Here is a 21,978-nt window from a genome sequence, read left to right on the forward strand (position 1 = left end):
GTTTACTTTGCAGTTGGACATTAAACATATTATTTAATCAACTGTATTTTATTTTTTATTTTCTTAAATTTTTATTGTATAAATTTAAAGTGTACAATGTGATTTTTTAAATATATAAAAATATATGTTTACATATATAAATGTCTAGATAGATAGATAGATGGACAGTTCCCAACTTTCAATTTTGTGATAGTGTAAAAGTGATATGCATTCAGTAGATACTATACTTTGACTACTCATAGAACCATTCTATTCTTCACTTTTCATATAGTTTTCAATAAATTGCATGAGATTTTCAATACTTTATTATTGTGTTAGATGATTTTGCCCAACTGTAGGTTAATGTAAGTGTTCTGACCATGTTTAAAGTAGTCTAAGTTAAGCTATGATACTTGGTAAGTTATGTGTATTAAGTGCATTTTTGTGTCAAGATAGTTTCAATGTATGAAGGGTTTACTAGGCTATAACCCCATCATAAGCTGAGCAGCATCTGTATCTAGATAGATATGTTATTAATAACATATCCACCATCTTACATAATTACCTTTTGTGTATATGCACAATAAGAGCACCTAAAATCTACTCATAGATTTCCATTATATAATACAATATTAACTATAGTCCTTATGTTGTACTTTAGATCTCTAAATTTATTAATCCTACTTAGCTACAGCATTTTAAATTTCTGAAAACACAAAAATCACTTACATTATTCAAATTATTTCTTTGTAAAGTGACACAGAGCCATGAACAGAGAACATTATGGGCTAGAGTGTTCTAGATCTGAGGGCACTAGTCAAATGCAGCATAATAAATGTTTCATTTAATTAGATAGTTACTTCATCTCCCAGTTAGCTTAATATTTTTCCCATTCTACAAAGATTTAGGAAACAAAATGATCTGCTATAAAGAAACACAAACCACAGATAAAGTACTGAACACTTTACGTTATTTGTATATAATAATTGGAATAATTATATATAACTTTTGTTATGACACTACATATAGAGTGGATATTGTTTAAAGGGCAAGCTATTTTTTTCTTATAATCTCCAATGCACAAAAGCATTAATGATGCTGTCCTGCAAAATTTGGCATTGAATATATGATACTTGCCCAAAATAATAAATTCTGCAACATCTGGATAAAGCTGTTATTCCAGGAAAAAATATAACCATACCAAACATGCTGACATTCTGGCATTACGACCACAGCACCATCTCTCTTCCTTTAAATAGCGGCACATTGGAAACCCCCACTTTTCCTGAGTACATTCTGCAGATGCAGGAAAAATATGAATTATTTAAATGAAATTCTTCCATTTTCAGTTAAGATAAATAATCTACTGAGAAAGCAAATCAGTCACTGAGAAAGTTAAACAGTAGTTAAACATGGAAATGGTGATGTTTAACAGTTCATTCCAGTTTGTTAATTGAAAGCATACTAATGTTATGAAAATGGTATTTGCTCAACACAGCTGCTTTGTGTTTAAGTTCCAAGTCTGGTACCAACCAATTTGTCAAAACAATTTCTCTAAGATTTAGCAATTTAAAATGCAAATACTCTTGATATTCAGTTAACTACTGGAGACAAGCAATGAGATACTGAAAATCTATTGCCAACCGGACTTGTTTTAAAAAAGTGACTTACATTGACATTTGGCAATTTATTATAGAACAATATAAATTCATTCCTAACAATGTTGAAGCATCAGAATTTTTTTAGCCACTATGTTCCCATTTCAGAAAAAGAACAGCTGTACAGGCTATTTTTTCATTATATTAAGAAACTGCAATATTTTCAACTATGACCCAGTTTGGCTCAATTGCACCTATATTTTACAATAAGAACAAAATTCAATGTTCATTACTTAATCACATATCTACTGCCTAACTTATACAGTTACACATGCAATGTGGTGATGTTCAAATGCCTGATGTAGAACTATTAGTTCCATAGGGTTTTTGAAAAGGAAAAGAAAGCAATTTCAATTTTAAATTAAAGTCTGGAAAATTTAATTTTTTTAAAAAACTGACAAAAGAAAGTTGAGATAAACATAAATATAAATTTCTATTATATTATAAAAGGTAAAATAAAATAAAAACAAAAAAGTGCTTTATAAGAAAATGCAATTGGGATAGATTCAACTAAATAAATGTCTGTACCAGATAATAAACATCTGATCAGATAAATTTTTATTAAAACAGAACAAGTTTAAATTTTACAACCACAGCCTGTGAAAGAGGTTTCTTTCAGGTATTAAATTAAAATTTATAATAGACCCTACTGAAAATCAGATGTAAGATATGGACCATCCCCCCCAGGAATATAAATAATAATACAAATAAACAACTCAACAGCAAAACAACTCAATAATGAAATTAAAATATAGCCAAAGGATCTGAATAGACATTTCTGAAAAGATGGCATACAAATGGCCAACAGCTATATGAAAAAATGCTGAATATCACTAATCATCAGGGAAACGCAAATCATATAGCCATATGAAAAACAGTATGGAGGTTTATAAAAAAAAAACACCAAAAAACAGAACTACCATACATACAATCGAGAAATCCCATTACTGAATATTTATCCAAAGGAAAATAATCAATATCTCAAAGGGGTATCTACAATCCCGTTTATTGCTGTACTATTCACAATAGCAAAGATGAAATCATCCTAAGTATCCATCAAAAGATGAATAGATATAGATAAAGAAAATGTGGTATTATAAACACAATAGAATACCATCTGGTCCCAAAAAATTCCTACATTTGCAGCAATATGGGTAGAAATGGAAGTCATTGTATTAAATGAAATACGCTAGGCACAGAAAGGCAAATATCACACATTTTCACTCATATATGACAGCTAAAAATGTTACCTCATGGAGACAGGGAGTAGAATGATAGTTACCAGAGTCTGGGAGGAGTATGTGTGTTTCGGGGAGAGGTGGATGAAGAAAGGCAGATTAGCTGGTACAAACATACAATTGAATTAAAGGAATAAGTTTTAATATTCAATAGCACAGTAGGTGGTTATAGTTAACAACAATATATTGTATATTTAAAAATAGCTAGAAAAGATTTGAAATGTTCCAAGTACACAAAAATGATAAAGGCTTGAGGTGATGGGTATCTTGAATACCCTGTCTTGATCATTATACATTCTATGCATTTATCAAAATACTACACATACCCCATAAATATGTACAAATATTATTTATCAATGAAAATGCTAGTATATACACAGCACTTAATGTTGAGACACTATTGTAAGTCCTTTAAATGTATTAACTAGCTTCAGTTCCTAAAACAATTCTGTGAAGTATTATTCTCATGTTCCAGACAGGGAAACTGAGAACAGACAGGTTAGATAAATTGCCTTACTTACAAATCTAGCACCAGGCAGTGCTGGAATTTAAACTCAGGCAATCTGACTCCAGAACTCATACTCTTAACCACCAAGCTATATAAATGAGCATTAACAAACAATTTCACTTACGGTTGCATAGGACTCATAGAGCCCTTGCAGCCAATCCAAGTTCTAGGGATTCTGGGCTACTTCTATTTCCAAGATGACTTCAAACAGTGGTTTGGGTTTTATTGAAGGTTTTATGATTTAACTGAGACATGATTATTGTTAAATGAAAGGGTTACAATAAGTATTTTATTATTTTTCTGACAAATAAAAAGAAAAAACTGATCTCACTGTAAAAAGTGAAGAGCTAGAGAGATGGGGCTGTGCTATTTTATTCAAACTGTTTTATTACTAAGCAATAAAACTGCTAGATCCCCCTTTCCCCATCCATTCTCTCCTTGTTCCTTGTAGTAACAGAGCACTCAAATGTTGAGATTAGAGGCTGCAATTCTCAGATTTCCATGCAACTACTAGGATAGCTGCAAGACTAGGTTGTAGCCAATTGAATGCGGGCAGAAATCCTATGTGCAAATTCTAGATCATATACTTAAAAGGGATGGGGGGTATGCTCTTCCACCCACACTTTCCACCCCTACCTGCTTACTTCGTTTCTTTTCTGTCTGGAATGTGTTCATGGTACCAAGCGAACTAAGACAATGCACATAAGAGCAGTAGAGAGTAGCGCAAAGAAATAGAAGACTCTTAGATTCCTATAAGACTTTTTGGTTCAGAGCTTCTACAGCAGCTCTACTTGTTGGCCTCTGGATTGAAATATACAGTTTCTGTGTCTTGTATAAGTCACTGTTACTTTGGTTCTAAATCTATTTTACATTTAAATCTTCATCTTAACCTAATGTTTGCCAAACTTTTTATAGCTCAGCACTCTTGGAGCATAGCAAAATTTGTATGTCACACTAGAATAAACAGATGAGGATGATTGTGGTCACAGGCAAAACCCAGAGAACAAAGGAAACAGTATCTCAGGAATGACCATAAAACATTCATGGCACAGTACTTAAATACCTCTGTTCTAATTAATACAGAAGTCTTTTTCTGAGGATGTGCTATTTGAGTAGAGATTTAAATCTAATAAAGAAGCATGCCATGAGAAAAAGATTTAATGAAATATGAAACAAAATGTAAAAACTGAGCTTCCAGTAGGATATAGTTATTCTCCAAAAACAAAATAGAGAATATCTCACAACTTAAAATGAAAATTGACTAGCAATTTTTTTTAGGTATGCTTTATCTTTTTTCTTTTTTTTTTTTTTTTTTTAATTATACTTCAAGTTCTGGAGTACATGTGCAGATCGTGCAGAATTGTTACATAGGTATACACATGTCATGGTGGTTTGCTGCATCCTCCTGTTATCTACATTAGGTATTTCTCAGAATGTTATCCCTCCCCAATCCCTCTACCCCCTGCTATCCCTCCCCTAGCTCCCCCAACCCCCCAACAGGCCCCAGTATGTGAGGTTCTCCTCCCTGTGTCCATGTGTTTTCATTGTTCAACACCCACTTATGAGAACAAGTGGTATTTGGTTTTCTGTTCTTGTGTCAGTTTGTTGAGAATGATTGTTTCCAGCCTCATCCATGTCCCTGCAAAGGACATGAACTCATCCTTTTTTATGGCTGCATAGTATTCCATGGTGTATATGTGCCACATTTTCTTTATCTAGTCTATCATTGATGGGCATTTGGGTTGGTTCCAGGTTTTTGCTATGGTAAACAGTGCCACAATGAACATACGTGTGCATGTGTCTTTAAAACAGAATGCTTTATAATCCTTTGGGTATATACCCAGTAATGGGATTGCTGGGTCAAATGATATTTCTATTTCTAGATCCTTAAGGAATCGCCACACTGTCTTCCACAATGGTTGAACTAATTTACACTCTCACCAACAGTGTAAAAGCGTTCCTATTTCTCCACATCCTCTCCAGCATCTGTTATCTCCAGATTTTTAAATGATCACCATTGTAATTGGTGTGAGATGGTATCTAAATGTGGTTTTGATTTGTACTTCTCTAATGACGAGTGATAATGAGTCTTTTTTCATAAGTTTGTTGGCTGCATAAATGCCTTCTTTTGAAAAGTATCTGTTCATATCCTTTGCCCACTTTTTGATGGGGTTTTTTTTTCTTGTAAATTTGTTTAAGTTCTTTGTAGATTCTGGATATTAGCCCTTTGTCAGATGGATAGGTTGCAACTTTTTTAACTTCTTCTAATATCTTAACCAAATACCTACAAACAAATCTGTAACACTTGAAGAAAAAGAGATGAAAGTCAACATAGTGCAGAATATGAAAGAAATCCAAAAAACACTTGATGTGTAATGAAAGGTATAATTAGTAGGCCATCACTGCTCTGTGATTTACCTTAGGCTGCCAGGAAAAAGGCTTGTCTACTTTTTGAAAATAGGCAGAGAAGTTTTCCCTCAGTGATAATCTAAAGAAAACTTGGACTGGAAAAAATACTACTGAATATTAGATTGAAAGGGGTACAGTATATCTAAAAAATATACTATACTGGAAAGGGTATATTATTAGAAGAAAAAAAACTAATATAAGAAACCCACAGCCAAGTATACTTCCAAATTCTTGATCCACAGAAACTATAAGAGATAATAAATAATTATTGTGACGATAAGCCATTGAGTTTTGGGGTGATTTCTTTCACAGCATTAGATAACCCATACAGTCTACAGTTAGCAATGAGAAGTAAGGAGGTTTATTCCATACAAGGAATGTGGGAAAAACATCCACTGCTTGAAGAGTATGGGTAGTGTGCTTCATTACAAGAGTTAGGTTTTGATTATGTGAGAAAATAAAGAAACTTTCAGAGAAGAGGCAAAATATATAGGCAATTTTGATAATGACTGACTGTGAATTCCAGAAAATGGGACACTTAAGTCAAACCAGGAGCTTATGGAGATACCTTTGATTAGGGTCCTGGAAGGAAGAAATGAGCTGCAAGTCCTCGGGGTCTGGTGGTAGCTGATATGAATGGGGATTAAAGGCATGATGGGATTAGCCCTCAGATTCTAGAGACAAAGTGGTGAAGCTGTAAGCGTTGTGGTGGAGGGAGGGTGAGGTGAAAATTTTTCCAGGGGAACAGAGTTCTGGGCTTCCCAATTGATTTCTGGTGATAAAGGGAAGATATGGGCAGAGAAACACAGGATTCCTGGATTCCCTGTTGTATCCAGATGATACTGATGGAAGCCAGCAAGGGAGTCATCACACATGGAGCTCATGAGGCTGTCATTGGAGAAGTGGAGCATAATAAAAGATGGTCTTACTTCAAGTATGTTTCCTGACTTGTGGTGAAGATTATTAGGCTGAAGGAGGGTTATGGTCTTTCTTAGAGCTCATAAAGTGACTACCACCACAACAAAGGCTGACAGAGGGTACTCAACCCATGTGTAAGAGAGGTTCCTCTTACATATTTAACAATGCATGAAGCACAAAAGGGCAGTCTTACTTGATGCAGCTGGCTCCCTGATATTCCTAGGAAACTTTTAAGTTTTCTAAGGAAACTTAAAACCTAGGAACTTTCAAGATACTAGTGCAGTTTACAGGAAATGCCAGCCTTGGCTCAAGGCTATATTAAAACACATCACTCCTCTGGACACCATGAGGCTACATAACCATCTTGAAGTTTTCTGAATCTGCCTTAACAGTTTCCTCTGTGGTTGAGATCACAGTGGCCTCATACCTTTGCTCTTTTACTAATGGAGTTAAGTGCAAACAACTGATAAAGAGGCAGTAAATCCTCAATGTCAAAGCCTTTTATGTAGATCTTCAATATTATCTTCAGAATCTGTTTCATTAGTTTCATTCTGACTGCAGTGAAGACTGAAGCTCTTTCATATACTACTTTGATGTATCAGTCTTCTCTTTGTGTTCATATACTCATATTCAAATCTAATCAAATTGAGCATTAATCATCCTTTATCCATGAATCAAGCTGCTTTCCTCTAGCCTCACTTCCATAGTTTTGGAATAGATGAAGTCTCTTGTTTTCTATCCTATTGCTTAGTATTTCTTGCAAGCTTTAGAAACAATAATCTCTTCATTTTAAAGACTGTACTAGTTATTCCTTCTTGTGTTAATATCGTTATCCACCTAATTAAACAAGCTTAAACTCTAGAACCATTTCGCATTATTCTAAACTCTTATGCATACATCTTCTTAATGATATTTCTTTGTCATATTCAGTCTTCATGAGCTACTAAGTTGGTAATGCAATATTCACTCATTAAATTATGTTGCATTGTTTTGGTCTTCTTGCCCGTCCTTCATACTAAGAGCAATATTATCTTTCTAAAACACACACATTAACCTTGTCAACAGCAGCCCTTGTTTCCCCCAACACTGTAATGTATGATAACAAACCCAATGGGTTAAAAAATACTCACTGTAGATTTCTGGAAATTTTGGTACCCCCTCCTTAAACAATCTCTTCATCTGGCTTCTGTAATATCACTCTCTGTTATTTGTGGCCTTAATTCTCTTTATACTCCCTTGCTGACTCATTACTTTCTATCTGGCTATGAAGTGTTCCTGTGGTTTTGTCCTGCCACTCCCACATAGTTTTAATACTTTCTTTGAACAAAGGCTCACAAACTCAAATACCTGCAGTGGTTAAACACATGTATAAAGTGGTAGGTAGACTGTAATAGGTATGAAGCCATTTGTTTGGTAACCAAGTATCACATCTTCTGGGTCCTACTGCTTCGTAAAGCACAAGGTGGGCATAATAAGACTACCCAAATTGCCCAAAATTAGTATGTGAGCACCCTTTGTCAGTGACAGCCAATTTGCAACACTTGCACTATCTATACTCTTTCCCTAGCTATATTCTTTCTCTAGGATAACTTATCTATACCTCAATACACAATGATAATTATTGTATTAGATTTCTCAGGCTGCAGTAACAAATAGCCATAAATTGGGTAGCTTAAGACAACAGAAATTTATTCTCTCACAAATCTGGATGCCAGAAGTCCAAAATCAAGCTGTTGGCTAGGCCACAGACCCTTTGAAGTTTCTAGGGAAAAATACTTCATCGTCTCTTCCATTACCTGGTTTCTGGTGATTACTGGTAATCCCTGTCATTTTCTACCTGTCTTTACATGGCAGTTTTCTCTCTGTGTGTCTCTGTGTGCTCTCTCCTAGGATATTAATCATTGGATTTAGGGCACACCCAATCCAGTATGATGATCCCATCTTAACTAATTAAATTTGCAAAGACTTGGTTTTCAAATAAAGTCATATTCTGAAGTTCATGAATGTGACTTTTTGGGAGACATTAATCAACCTACTACCACTCCTAAATTGTATCTACATTCCTATACTCTTCTGTGAGATCTAGTTTTGCATTATCAATACCCTAACCACCATTTCCAAATAGATATTTCACTGGCATCTTAAAATCAACATGTCCAAAATAAAACTAACTTCATAATACAAATCTAGATCTCATGAAGTTTCATAGTAACTGGCATTAATATTTATTCACTTACACAAGTCAAAAAATTCAGATGTCTTTGACACTTTCTCATTCATAGTTTGTTTTAGAAATTCCCGTTTATTTCCTAAATATTCCTCAAATCTATAAATTCTCTATTTCCACCAGTCCCAAACTACCTGTTGTGCTACAACAGTCTCTTGATAGGTGTGCCAACATCCACTCTTGCACCCTTTTATTCCAACCTCAATTCTGCAACCACGATGATATTTTAAAACTGTGTAAACCTCATCAGGGCTGGACAAGGTGGCTCACCCTGTAATCCCAGCACTTTAAGAGGCCAAGGTGGGCAGATCACCTGAGGTCAGGTCAACCTGGCCAACATGGTGAAACCCTGTCTCTACCAAAAATACAAAAATTATCTGGGCATGGTGGCACACGCCTGTAATCCCAGCTACTCGGGAGGCTGAGGCAGGAGAATCACTTGAACCCTGGAGATTACACCACTGGGCAACAGAATGAGACTCCGTCTCCAAAAAATAAATTTAAAAAATAAAAATAAAAAATAAATAAATTTAAACCTCATCAGTTCACTTTCCTGTTTAACAAATCCTTCTTCTCCTTAACAAATCATTTTTCTCCTTTTAAGACTCCATTCCTTAATATGATTAACAAAATCCTACATGATCTGCTTGTGCCTAGTTTGTCAGCTGCATTTCATGCTTTGCTGTTCCCACTTTTAATTTGGATTTTTTATTTGATACATATTTATTGAGTATTTAACTTGGGCCAGTCATTCAATTCATGGCTAAATATTCTTTAGTTTCAATGAACAATTCATACCTGATATGCATTTTTCCCCTCCCTTTTTCTTCTTAAAATTGTTTTATTGAGGTATGGTTGATATATAAAAAGCTGTAGTTATGTAATGTATACAACTTTATGTGTTTGGAGATAAGTCAACACCTGTAAAACCATCAACCTATCATCATTAACAATGCCAAAAACTTGTTCATTACCTCTAAAAGTTTACTCCTCCCTGTTTTTTTTTCTTCTTTTGTAGTAAAAGCACTTACTATAAGATCTACCCTTTTAGCAATTTTTAAGTATACAATACAGTACTGTGAATCATAGGCCCTATATTATACATATACTAGATTTTCAAATTTTATTTTGTATAATCAAAACTTCATACTCTTTGACCAATACTTCCCTATTTCTCTCTCACCCAGTCCCTGCTCTTGCTTCTGTGTTCAACTATTTTAGATTTCACATACAAGGGAGATCAGGCAGTATTTTTCTTTGCCTGGCTTAATTCACTTAAGATAATTTTCTCCGGGTCCATTCATATATTGAAGAAATTGGCAGGACTTGTTTCTTTTTAAAGGCTGAATAATAATCCATTGCATGTATGTGCCACATTTTCTTTATCTATCTATTCATTAATGGAGTGGACCGATTCCATATCTTGGGCCACTGTGAATAATGCTGTAATAAATATAGGAATACAGATCTCTTTGAAATCTGGATTTCACTTCCTTTAGATACATACTCAAAAGTCAGAAGGCTGAATCAAATAGTAATTCTACTTTTAATTTTTTGAGGAGCCTTCATATTGTTTTCCATGGGTGACTGCACCAATTTACATTCCTACCAACAAGATAAAAGAGTTCCCTTTATATCCTTGTCAAGACTTGTCGATTTTTTTTTAATAAGTCATTTTAACAGGTATGAGTGATACTTCATTGTGGTTTTAATTTGCCTTTCCCTGATGATCAATAATGTTGAGCACCTTTCCATATATTTGTTAGCTGTCTGTACATCTTCTTTAAAGCAGTGTTGAACTTATGGGGTTCTGGGTGGCCAGGCACATTGTCCAGTATCACATCAAAACAACTTAATAAGCAGCCCCTTAGGGAAAGGTACTTCATTACTTCAGACATAGCATTGATGAAATCAATCCAGAAAAAGGGTTCTTGTCCAGGCCTTCTTATTGTACAACTGAAAAGCAGGCAACCGATGCTTATCTTTTCCCTTCAAGGCTCCGGGGTTAGTAGTTTCAGAGATAAGAGCATTCCTGATGATAAACTTGATTGAATTTTGTACAAAACAGTAGACTTAGCCTATCTCTTCCTGCCTTAAATCCTGGTGACTGCTTCTCTTTCTCATTAAGTGTTCTTTGTGGCATTTAAAATTCAGAATGGGGCACTTTTATCTGCACTAAAAATTTGTTCAGGAAGATACCCTCTCTTTTCAATAATTTTCTTAATGGCATCTGGGAACTTTTCTGTTGCCTCTTGGTCAGCATAAGCTGCTTCTCCTATTATCTTGACAATTTGTTTCATGCCAAATATCTTTCTAAAATCATCGCACCATCCCCATTGACATTAAATTCTCCAGCTTTAAATCCTTTATTGATGTAGATTTAGATCCTTTTGCTTTAACTTGTCATATAAAGACTTCACTTCTTCTCACATCAAATTAGTGTTCATAGATAGGCCTTTCTTTTAGCAATCATGTACCCACATAAAACCGTATTTCAAACCTTGCACTTTTTGTGTCTGCTGGCATAGTTTCATAGACAGCTTCATAATTTTCTTTTCTTTTTTACAGTAGTCCTTATGATGGATTCATTTATCTTGAAATGGTGGTCAACTGCAGCTGCAGACCTCAACTATGGTACATACTAAGCAACTCAAGTTTTCTTGTCATGACTTACCTTCTTGGGAGCACTTCCTACATCACGAGTGGCACTTAGTATAGATGCCATGGTGTTATTCCAGGCTTACGGTATTATATTAAACAAGATGAGAAATATGCTAGAACTGTGGAAGACCACTTTTTACTGCAATATGCAACTTACTGAAGAGACTAACCGCTCAAGTGGAGATGATTAGTGTCACACGTTTTTTAAAGTGGGTATTTGAAACATTAGACCTCATGAAATAGCAACAGGAGGTGGCTACAAAATTGTTACAGCAGAATAGTATGCATTACAGTTAATCTTACGCAGTCAAGATTTAATTCTGCATCTTTATGTTTGATGTTCCTTTACATTTCCATGTACTGCAAATAGTGCCACATACAATATATTTATCAAAACATACATACACACAAACTCAAACCTGTTCAAAATTGAACAACTCTCATCTCAGTTCTGCCCTTTCTGCAGTTATATCCAGATCAATAAATGACAGCTCCATTCTTCCATTATTTTAGGTCAAAAGCCATTGATACATACTTTGCTTTTCTCTTTTGCACTTTCATATTAAGTAGGAATACATATAAAATATATTCAGAATTTAACCATCTCTTCCAAAGTTCTTCTCTGACCTGCACTAATCACCATCTTTCATCTAGATTCCAGCCACAGTTCCCTAAGAAATTTCCCTGCTTTTTGTCACAACACTGTTTAAGCCATGCTGGTCTCCGTCCTTCCTTGAAAGGGCCAAAATGCTCCTGCTTTAGGGTTTTTACTTGCTGCTCCCTCTGGCTAGAACACTATGTCTCCAAGATAGCTGCATGGCTTGCTCCCTCATCCTTCAACTCTCTGCTAAATGTCATCTTAACAACAAGGCCTCTCCTGTCTACTCTATATAAAACAGCATACCTTCAAACTCACTCACATTGCTTTATTTTTCTCCATAGTATTTATCACCATCTGATATACTAGATATATATCTGCTTGTTACTCTGTTGTCTCTACCTACTAGGAGGTAAATGACATGGGTGCAGAGACCTTTTTTTCACTTCTCATTCAAAAGTATATGACACATTGTAGACACTCAATAAATATTTTTGAAAGAATATATAAATGTATGAATGATTACATTCAGTTTGAATCCTTTTGTCAGAAAATAATATTTGTACATGTGCACATTTGTATATGTATGTGCACAGCCAGAAACATGTGAAGGGAGTGTCACATGTGATGCCTAACAAACTTTTACTTTTTAACATATATGCTTGCATACTTTCAGAACTTATGAGAATATATTTGTTACTTATGTTGAAAGGTAAATACAGAAATAAATGCTGTTTTATATTTTGAGTTCATTCATAGATGAAAGTCCTTTACTAAAGCTTCCTTTTTGTGTGTCACATGCATCTATGTCACTATTATAATGCTTTGAAACAATAAAGTAAAATTTGGGAGATAGGTATCTTATACTCTCCCACAAAATATGGTGGTTGTTTTTTTTTTAAAAAAGGTCAAATATTTATCATTTACCAGCCATTTTACCTTGATTTTAAACCTTAGTCTGTTCCATGTTATTTTCTTTAAGGATTGACTAAAACTCCTCAGGTTTCCTTAAAAATATTCTTCAAGGATATCTGAAGAATTGCCATGTAGATTGACATACTCTCAAGTAAACATGACATCTCAGTTTTAGTTTCAAGTTTAGAAACTCATTTCCCATCTTAGAATTTTATAGCTTTATAATTAGCATCAGAGATTACAGGACAATTCTATAAAGTTTTCTTGATTTTCATTTCAGATTTTAAACAAGGCCACATATGTATGATATTCAAAATATTGCTTAAGGATAAAAGGTGTATTAAACATTATACTGAACTATCAAGATTTATGAAGTACATACTTATTACTGGTTTCTAAAATACATTAAAAATAAAAGCATAGGCCCAGCATGGTGGCTTGCACCCATAATCCCAGCATTTTGGGAGCCTGAGGTGGGCAGAGTACTTGAGCCTATGAGTTCAACACCAGCCTGAGCAACATGATGAAATGCTATCTTTATGACCAAAAAAAAAAAATAACAATACAAAATTAGCCAGGTATGGTGTCATGAGCCAGTAGTCCCAGCTACTTGGGAGGTTGGGGAGGGAGGATTGCCAGAGCCCAGGTGGAGGCTACAATGAGCTATGATCATGATACTGCACTGTAGGCTAGACAACAGAGTGAGAACCTGTCTCAAACATACACACACACACACACACACACACACACACACACACACACACACACACACACAAAGCCTAAAGGATAAATATAATTAAATAATTATGTAAATCAGACTTACTCTTCAGCATTAATAAAAAATGAAGAATAAATTTAAAATAGTATAACCAGAATAATCATAATATAGAAGACAATTTAAAAGTAGGCAAGCTCTAAAAATTGCTCTGCTCTTAAAATTAGAAAAAATGTGGGTGTAGAAATTAGTAATTTAAAAAGATAATGTTTATGGGCAGTTGTCAACAATGATTTAAGTTGTAGAGGAGATACTTATGGAAAGATTCTAGAATTCAAGACATTTAATGAAAATCACAGCACAATGATTATATGTTCATGGGATTAATTTATTTATTTCATAAATATGGACTGAGCCTCTACTACTCCTTTCTTTCTGCCTTCACCAGACTGTACCTTCAATTTAAGTCACTGAGACACAGACTCTGTAATATGAATTTTTGTTTCACAGAAAATAAAAATGGAGAGCATTGGTAATGGTAAAATGGTAATGATTATAATAAAATGATTAAATTTATTATTTCTAATTTGTTTCCTACTGGGCCATGCCAGCCAAGCTTGAAGGTTAATTTTATGTGTTAACTTGATAGAGTCACAGGATGCCCAGATATCTGGTTAAACATGATTTCTGGATGGCCTGTGGGGGAGTTTTGGGAAGAAATCAGTGTTGTAATTGATGGTCTGAATAAAGCAGACTGCCCTCCCTAATATGGGTGGGCATGATTAAACCCACTGAAAAGTTAGGGGAAGGTTGAATTCTCTCCCTCGCTACCGCATTGCATAACCTGAGACATCCGTCTTTTCTTGCCTTTGGACCGGGATTTATACCGTCGGCCTAGTTCTCAGACCTTTAGTCTCACACAGGAATGTACACCACTGGCTTTCCTGGGTCTCCAGCCTATAGAGAGCATATTGTGGAACTTCTCAGCCTCCATAATTGTGTCAGCCCCATTCTTAATAATAAATCTAATTACATGTGTGTGTATGAATACTCTGCCTAGTATACCAGGTATATATAGCCCTCTTTACAATATCCTTTATTTTCTACTTCTCATCTGCACTGCTAGTTCCATTATATGATCAATGGACTAGTATTTCACTTATCCTTTGGCTAAAAGTGCAGGCTGAAAATGTAATTTCAAGGTATATGTATATAAAGTGTGATGTATATAAAAAAGAAAATAAACACCCAGTTTTAAAAGATATGTATATTACTTTAATGGAGCCATATCTACATTAAAATATTTTTTATTAATGACTCAGTCCAGATACTACTGTCCTGGTATTTTTACGCATGACTGTACAATGGCAAAACCCAGGTGTTGAGAGAAAACATTGTGTTAGTTTGGCAAACACTGTGACAGCTGCTTCCAATGGAGTTTCTCACTATGTATAACAGGTTCCCTCTGCTGCAAAACTCTACCCTTGATAAAATAATGTACAATGAGATACATACGGAACACCTGAGATGATCTTTATACTGCTATCACAGATGATGTTGTAACTTCATACCTATAAAAATTTCACACACTGTGTCAGATGGATGATAACAAAAAAAATTTAAACAACTTTCTGGTAATTTATTTACCATGGGAAATGAGAACACTATAACAAAATATTTTTCAAGTATCAAAATCTAGATTTATATATAAAATGAGTATCAAAGTATCAGTATCAAAATCTAGTTTTATAGTTTTATATATAAAATGAGTAGACTGTAATCTAGTTTTTTTAAAACTTGTTTTATGTTAATTTGACTGTCAACTCTCTAACAAGAATTTGTCAGTTTTGCTTTCATATTACTTTATATGTAAAATATAAACTCTTCCTCTTTACTACTTCTTTTAAGTGGACATATTCATTTTCTATTTTGGATTTAAACACATTATTGGCTTCTTTTCTTTACCATGAACACAGGAAGAACTTCTTTATGCTGAATAAATCCAATCTGCATGAGCTTCAAAAGCCACTTTCTATTAGTCACAAAAAATAATGAGGTGCAAGCTAAAGAAAGAAATAAGCAAAATATATTAAAGTTCCATTTCTAACTATTTCTAGGCAGCAAGAAGATGCCCCATGGCAAAAATAAAATCAGTGCCAGTATTCTAGAAAACATACAGTTGACTGAAGATCACATACAGCTGTCAGAGTGAGGTAACTGTGCACAGAATGCCAAGTACATCTAGAAATCTCTGTATTCATCCCACATTAATTGGCAAGAATGTTTCTGAGACACAGGTCCAGCTGAACAGTGAGGAGTAATGTGATATTGTAACAAAAGCTTATAAACAGCTGAATCTATAAGGCTGGCAGAAAAGTCTACTCATCTGCCATACAATTGCAAAGAACAATCCCTAGACTAGCAACAACAGAAACTTAAGCTGAGATAGATTCTGATTGCTTCTCGCTGAATTACTGAACAAACTAATACACTATTAATACTGATATAATTAAGAAAATAAATATATATACATTTGCTATAAATTAGTGCTAGCTTTACTTCTTAAAACCCAAACATATAAAACTCAGAGAAACAACATTTATGGCCATTATTATACTGGTATAAATGTAAAAGTATAATTTAAAAAAATTTCTTATTATATCCAAATGCAGAATCATAGCAGGAAAGTAGAATATTTATTTATGCAAATCCAATATAATTAAGAAAAAAATACTAAAACTAAATGTCTCGATAAAAATAAATAAGGTTAAATTTAAATAATATGCATGTTTCGGGAAGCTACCTTCGTCATAGAATGATATCATTAGAGCCAGAAGACACAGAGACCCCTCTTTTGCTTCACTAATTTACAGATGACCCACAAAGGCTAACTGATTCATCCAGGTCACAATACTGCAGAGATAGAGGAGCACTCTAGTGAGTCAAAGCATCTTTTCTTTTGCACACCCTTGGACATCTAGAAATCACTCTCTCTATGCTTGGAATGTAACTTATACATAACTCTAATACAGTACCTATCAAACTGTATTACAATTGCTTTATCTGTAACAAAACCTATTACATTATATATTACTTTAAAATGTTTCATTTAGATATCCTCAGTATCTAGCAAAGTGGGCAGTGGGTGTATACTTAGTTTGCTGAGTGTCTCCTAAATCTCAGCATACTCTGTGTTGAATACATATTTATTGATACTTATGGCTCAATATTGTTGTTACTAAATTGGCTCTTATGTTCTCATAATTTCAAAGTCTTCATTTTAGTTTCACAGTTTAAAGTAGGAGTTGCTAAAAACTGTTCATGCCTCAATCTCCAGATTCTTGATAAAATACTAATGATTCATAGGAAGGTCAAAGAGAGTCATTGAAAATAATTAATTTAAAATATAATCAATCACATGCAATTGTTTTTTAAATCTTTCTTTTCTTCTCGGACTTATTTTAAAGTATAATCAATCACAAAATTTGTTTTAAAGCTTTATTTTTTTCAAATTTTATGTTAAAATTAATAGAAAAAAATTCTAATAATAAACATGCAATGCACTAGGGCATCATAGTAAGTAAATAAAGTAAAATATTTTCTCTTCAACTTAGAAGAAGTTTATGAATCTGGAAAATCCCTGTGAGATTCCACTGACAAATTGGAGCCTTTATATGAAAAGTTCAAAGTCTGAAACAGAAACAAACCTAGAAGGCATAAATATTCTTTTGTATTTGTCAAAAGAAAGTAAACTCATTCTTTTAACAAATAATATATTTAGCATCTGATATATGCCAGATACTATTTGGTATACTTACTATAACACAGATAAGGTGATTTGCAGCTTAAACAAGCAAACTCAGTTAGTCAGAACAAACATAAATTTATATAGCACTGTTTTACAAACTGTAGGTGAAAGCCAGTGGAATGGCTGGCTCTTAATGGGTCCAGAGGGAGCTGACTGTGTGCATCTCTTCCCATCTCTGCATTTACTGACATAAGGTTGGTAGTTTGAAATTGACCAAGTTAGGTATACTTACACAATGGAAATTAGGAAATGCTACACATTAGGGCTTTTATTCAGAGGCAGAACCAACCATTAAACATTTATCATCACACAGCTGGTCAAAACCCATTAAGGGGTCATGAAATCAACTGAGTAGACTGTGACCAATATTTTATAAAATTTGAAAGAAGGAACTGAATAAGATTGTCAACAGGAATGCATGTGTTGTAAGATTAAGTACCTATTAAGGAACAAATACTAACCAAAAAGAAAAAGAGTTCAGGTTTTTGTTTTTTTTTTTTGTAAAATTTAAGTACTAGTTTTATTTAATTCTATATATAACAGGTAGTGTTGCAAAATGTGTTTCTTAATGTGAGTCTGACTCAAAAAAATGTGAAACTACTACAATAACCAAGAGAACAAATATAATGTTCTTCCATAAACATGTTTAGTAACTTCTGTGGTCATTATATACTTTGTGGTTAAAGATCACTTGTTTGGAAGAGGAAAGAAACTTGCATAACTAATAGGAAGCCTCTTAATTATTAAATGGAATAATTAAATTATTAATTAAAGATTAATTAGTTAATTTGGAAGCATCTTGTTCCTTCTCAAGGAATACAGAAGAGTGGAAGCATAATTTATGATCATAAAAGAATCTGAATTTGGTAGATTTAAAGTTAAGTAAGACTTCTGTCTCACCAGAGTAGTGTGCTTTGATTATTTTGCTCCAGTGGTTGATGGAATGTAAACATTCTCTAACCTTCTTCTGTTTCTTATCTTTGTGAAGAAGAGCAAAGTCAAACGAGAACCTTGAATTCTCAAATTACTTATGTCAACATATTATTTCTTCTGGAGATATCTCATCAAATACTTTTGTTTATTCTTTAGTTTTGACCAGTGCTGAGTCATCTTTTGTTTTTGTTTTTTACCATTTATAATCTTATTTCATATGGTATTCCTTTATTGGCTGCTTGCTATATACATCACTTTATGGTGAATGTTAAGAATGAAAGAAAACATTAAAGAAACATGTTCCAACTTTGCCCCAAAACTTGATTCTTCCTTAGTGTTTCCTATCATATACATTGTGCTATCACCTACCCGGCTGCTCAGAAGACAGAAACCTGATAATAATCCTTGATAATCCCTTTTCCTTTATCTCACGCTCCTTTAAACAAATCTTAAATGCTTCTTGAATTTTTCAAATTTGCTCTAGTCCTACTACTGCTACCCTTATTTCAGTCCTCACCTTTGTGGTTTCAAATTATGAAATTATTAAAGCTCAAATTTGCCATAGTACACAAATACCCTCAGTAGCTTCAGTGTTTCCAATATCTTTGAGGACTTCAGCATTCTTCTATATATTGACTGGATATATGTTTCCAGTATTTCAATGCTTCTAGGAAAAATTAATTGTATTCAGTATTTTTAGTTATAATAGGAAGTTCAGCCAAGATATCTAGCCACATGTATCTTATGATTTAGTTGAGATTTTTAAAGATTTTAGCTCATATTTAATAATTTTAATCTGTTGAAATTCTAAGGGACTGAATTTAAGAAGTATTTCCCTACAAGGATTTCAATTTGCTTATGCATGGAACAGATTGAAGACTGCTTTGTCTCATTCAAGGTTATGGACATTTCACGGTCAGCTTCCCCATTAGTTGGGGCCCACTATTAGTCTTTGGATCTCACTGTAACCAGTATTTATCTCAGAACAATACTATCTATCATTTTACGGCTCATAGTTCCCTCCTTTCATCTCAACTCCTCTTCCTTGCTCTTCCTTGCTCTCCTTTCAAATTTTTGGTTTTGATTTTTCTTGATCCACAGAGATTTCCCTTATTTTTTGTGGACTCAGTAATGCCTAAAAAATACACGTTCTAATTTAGCCAGGATCTAGCTGAACTGTAGCAGGAGGAACTCTCAGAAAAATCTCATCTCCCATGCTGCTGGAAATAGAAGTCAAATTCATCCTGTTTTGAAAAGAGAAACGATGCTTTATTCCTCAATATCCTCCAAACTTCCAGCATTAAAAGCTCATAGCAGTAAACAGTCTTATTTAATAAAATCCATATTGTATGAGATAGAAAATATTGTCAGGTCTTTATTGAAAAGACAGCAATTGTTTGTACTGTTGCAATGATAAGATTAATTCATTGCCATTTACTGGACTAAGACATTGGTCATACATTTCTCTATGATAGAAGACATGACTTCGTGCTGATATTAACTGGTTAATGTTATCTTAGGAGTTTTGTATCATATATTGAATATTTGACAAATCTAGAAATGTAAGATAAGCTTATTTAAACAGTATGTTATATAGTCAAACAATCTGATCACCATGTTTTTCTTCAGCCTCTGGACACCTTTTCAGATGAAGTATCTCTAAATTTAAAGCAAAGGAACAATCTTTAAGCCTCAACAACAGTAAAGATGATTATCTACATATGTGGCCTCCTCCCTTACAATTCCTAGAGATGATACAACTTGAAAAACAATGTACACTAGGATAGGTATATATACCCTTGACAAATTTCTGTTTGATACAGAAATGGCAGCATCAGATTGAAAGACACCACCAAAAGATATGTGACCCTCCACTTTTTTTTTTTTAAAGTAAATGGAGGAATCTATGGGAGAATCACCCCATTATCCCATATCATATTAAGGTTGAGGGTAAACATAAAGTTAAACCTGCAGGATTTTGAGGGTTACACCACTATTTGACTATACAATCTGGATTGCACTAACAATATTAGAAGACGCCTTGGTACTAGGCTGGGAGGAGGTTGGGAAGGAGCAGATAAGTCATAAATTTGTGCCCCGGCAAGGGCTGCTCCCAGTAGGAACTCTAATAAGGCCAGGAAAGAAGTTCTGTGATGTGATTCTCTGGAGTCCCAGCTCTTTCTCTACTCCTCCTGCCCTCCTAAGTTTCTGAAAAGATCACATAAACTTACAGTAAAAACAAATTACCTTTCATCCTTCAGGCTGGACCTGAAGGGTTCAGTTAGAACACTAACACCAATTCTAAGAGAGTCCACTTTAAGCAAATAGTAGATAAAGATAACTTAGACTGAACAAACACACATAGATGGCAAAATCCAGAGGCAGAAAAAAAAAAGTGATGTTTCTGTCTTGCTTTCAGTTGTAAGAACAATCAATCAATCAATTCCCAGAAACTCCCTAGGAGACATTTCCCTCATGCCTCATCAGTAAAAATTATGTCTCACATCCATTTTTAAATCAATGTAATTGCCATAAATGATTTAGATTCATTTATTTTTGAGGCTATAGAAAGGCTCCAATCAGATAATCTCCCAGATTTGTAGCCCTCTAGTGTTTTTCATTTGTTTTTAAAAAACGTAAATGGAAGAATCACCTCATTATCCCATGTCATAATATGGCTAAGGGTAAACAGGAAGTTAAGTCTGCAGGCTTTTGAGGGTTACACCACTGATATTTGACAGTGCAAATATGGAGTGCACTAATAATACTAGAAGATGCCTTGGTACTAGGCTGGGAGAAGGTGGGGAAGGAGATCAGTCACAAATTTGTGCACTGGTAAGGGTTGCTCCCCGTAGCAACTGATGATTCCTTAACAAAATCATGGTTCAGTTAGCAAAGAAGAAAAAATGTGGGGATCTGAACTGGTAACTAGTAGTGCTTCCTCTGTTTATACCTTCATCAGGAAAACAACCAAGTAATACTGAGATTTACCCAAAGAAGTTCTCTTTCCAACTTCTACGAGAATAAATAATGCAAACACTTCAAATTAATTATGGTAATAATCAACATTAGGTCAAAATATTGACACATTAGTAAAGCTTGGTAAACAGATATGCTATAAAGGACTGCAATAAAAATGTTTCTGGTATTTCTTGTTCTCCTAGGGACGACTGGCTTATAATATAAAAATATTTAAAAGTAGTTTTAAAACATATGGTATAAATTCAGTATTCACAATGGCTCATAGAGCTTTGTGGTATTTTTGAAAACTGACATTCATGACAGACTACCTCTATGGTCTACCACATTGCATTGGGTAAACACGTTCATGTAAAACACATATTGTTTACATAGTAAATAACATGATAAAAAGTAGCAATGTACATATCAAAATTTTCTACTGTACTATGT

At 34.1% G+C, this 21,978-nt stretch overlaps 1 protein-coding gene across 4 annotated transcripts in view; it reads right to left on the reverse strand.

Moving 5' to 3' along the window:
• The window catches only part of METTL25 (methyltransferase like 25), a 114,906-nt gene that overhangs the window by 47,758 nt on the left and 45,170 nt on the right, over nt 1–21,978 (reverse strand). For all 4 annotated transcript variants that reach the window (XR_010342962.1, XM_012442085.3, XM_064376923.1 and 1 more), the window contains exon 6: nt 1,181–1,275. Coding sequence is in view for 3 of the 4 variants with exons in the window: in XM_012442085.3 (XP_012297508.2) it covers nt 1,181–1,275 (95 nt within the window). In the remaining variant the exon portion in view is untranslated. The remainder of the gene's footprint in view (nt 1–1,180; nt 1,276–21,978) is intronic.

The sequence above is a fragment of the Aotus nancymaae genome, unplaced genomic scaffold, assembly GCF_030222135.1.
Source record: "Aotus nancymaae isolate 86718 unplaced genomic scaffold, 86718_ANA_hifiasm-v0.15.2.pri h1tg000016l, whole genome shotgun sequence".
In the NCBI taxonomy this organism is placed as follows: domain Eukaryota; kingdom Metazoa; phylum Chordata; class Mammalia; order Primates; family Aotidae; genus Aotus; species Aotus nancymaae.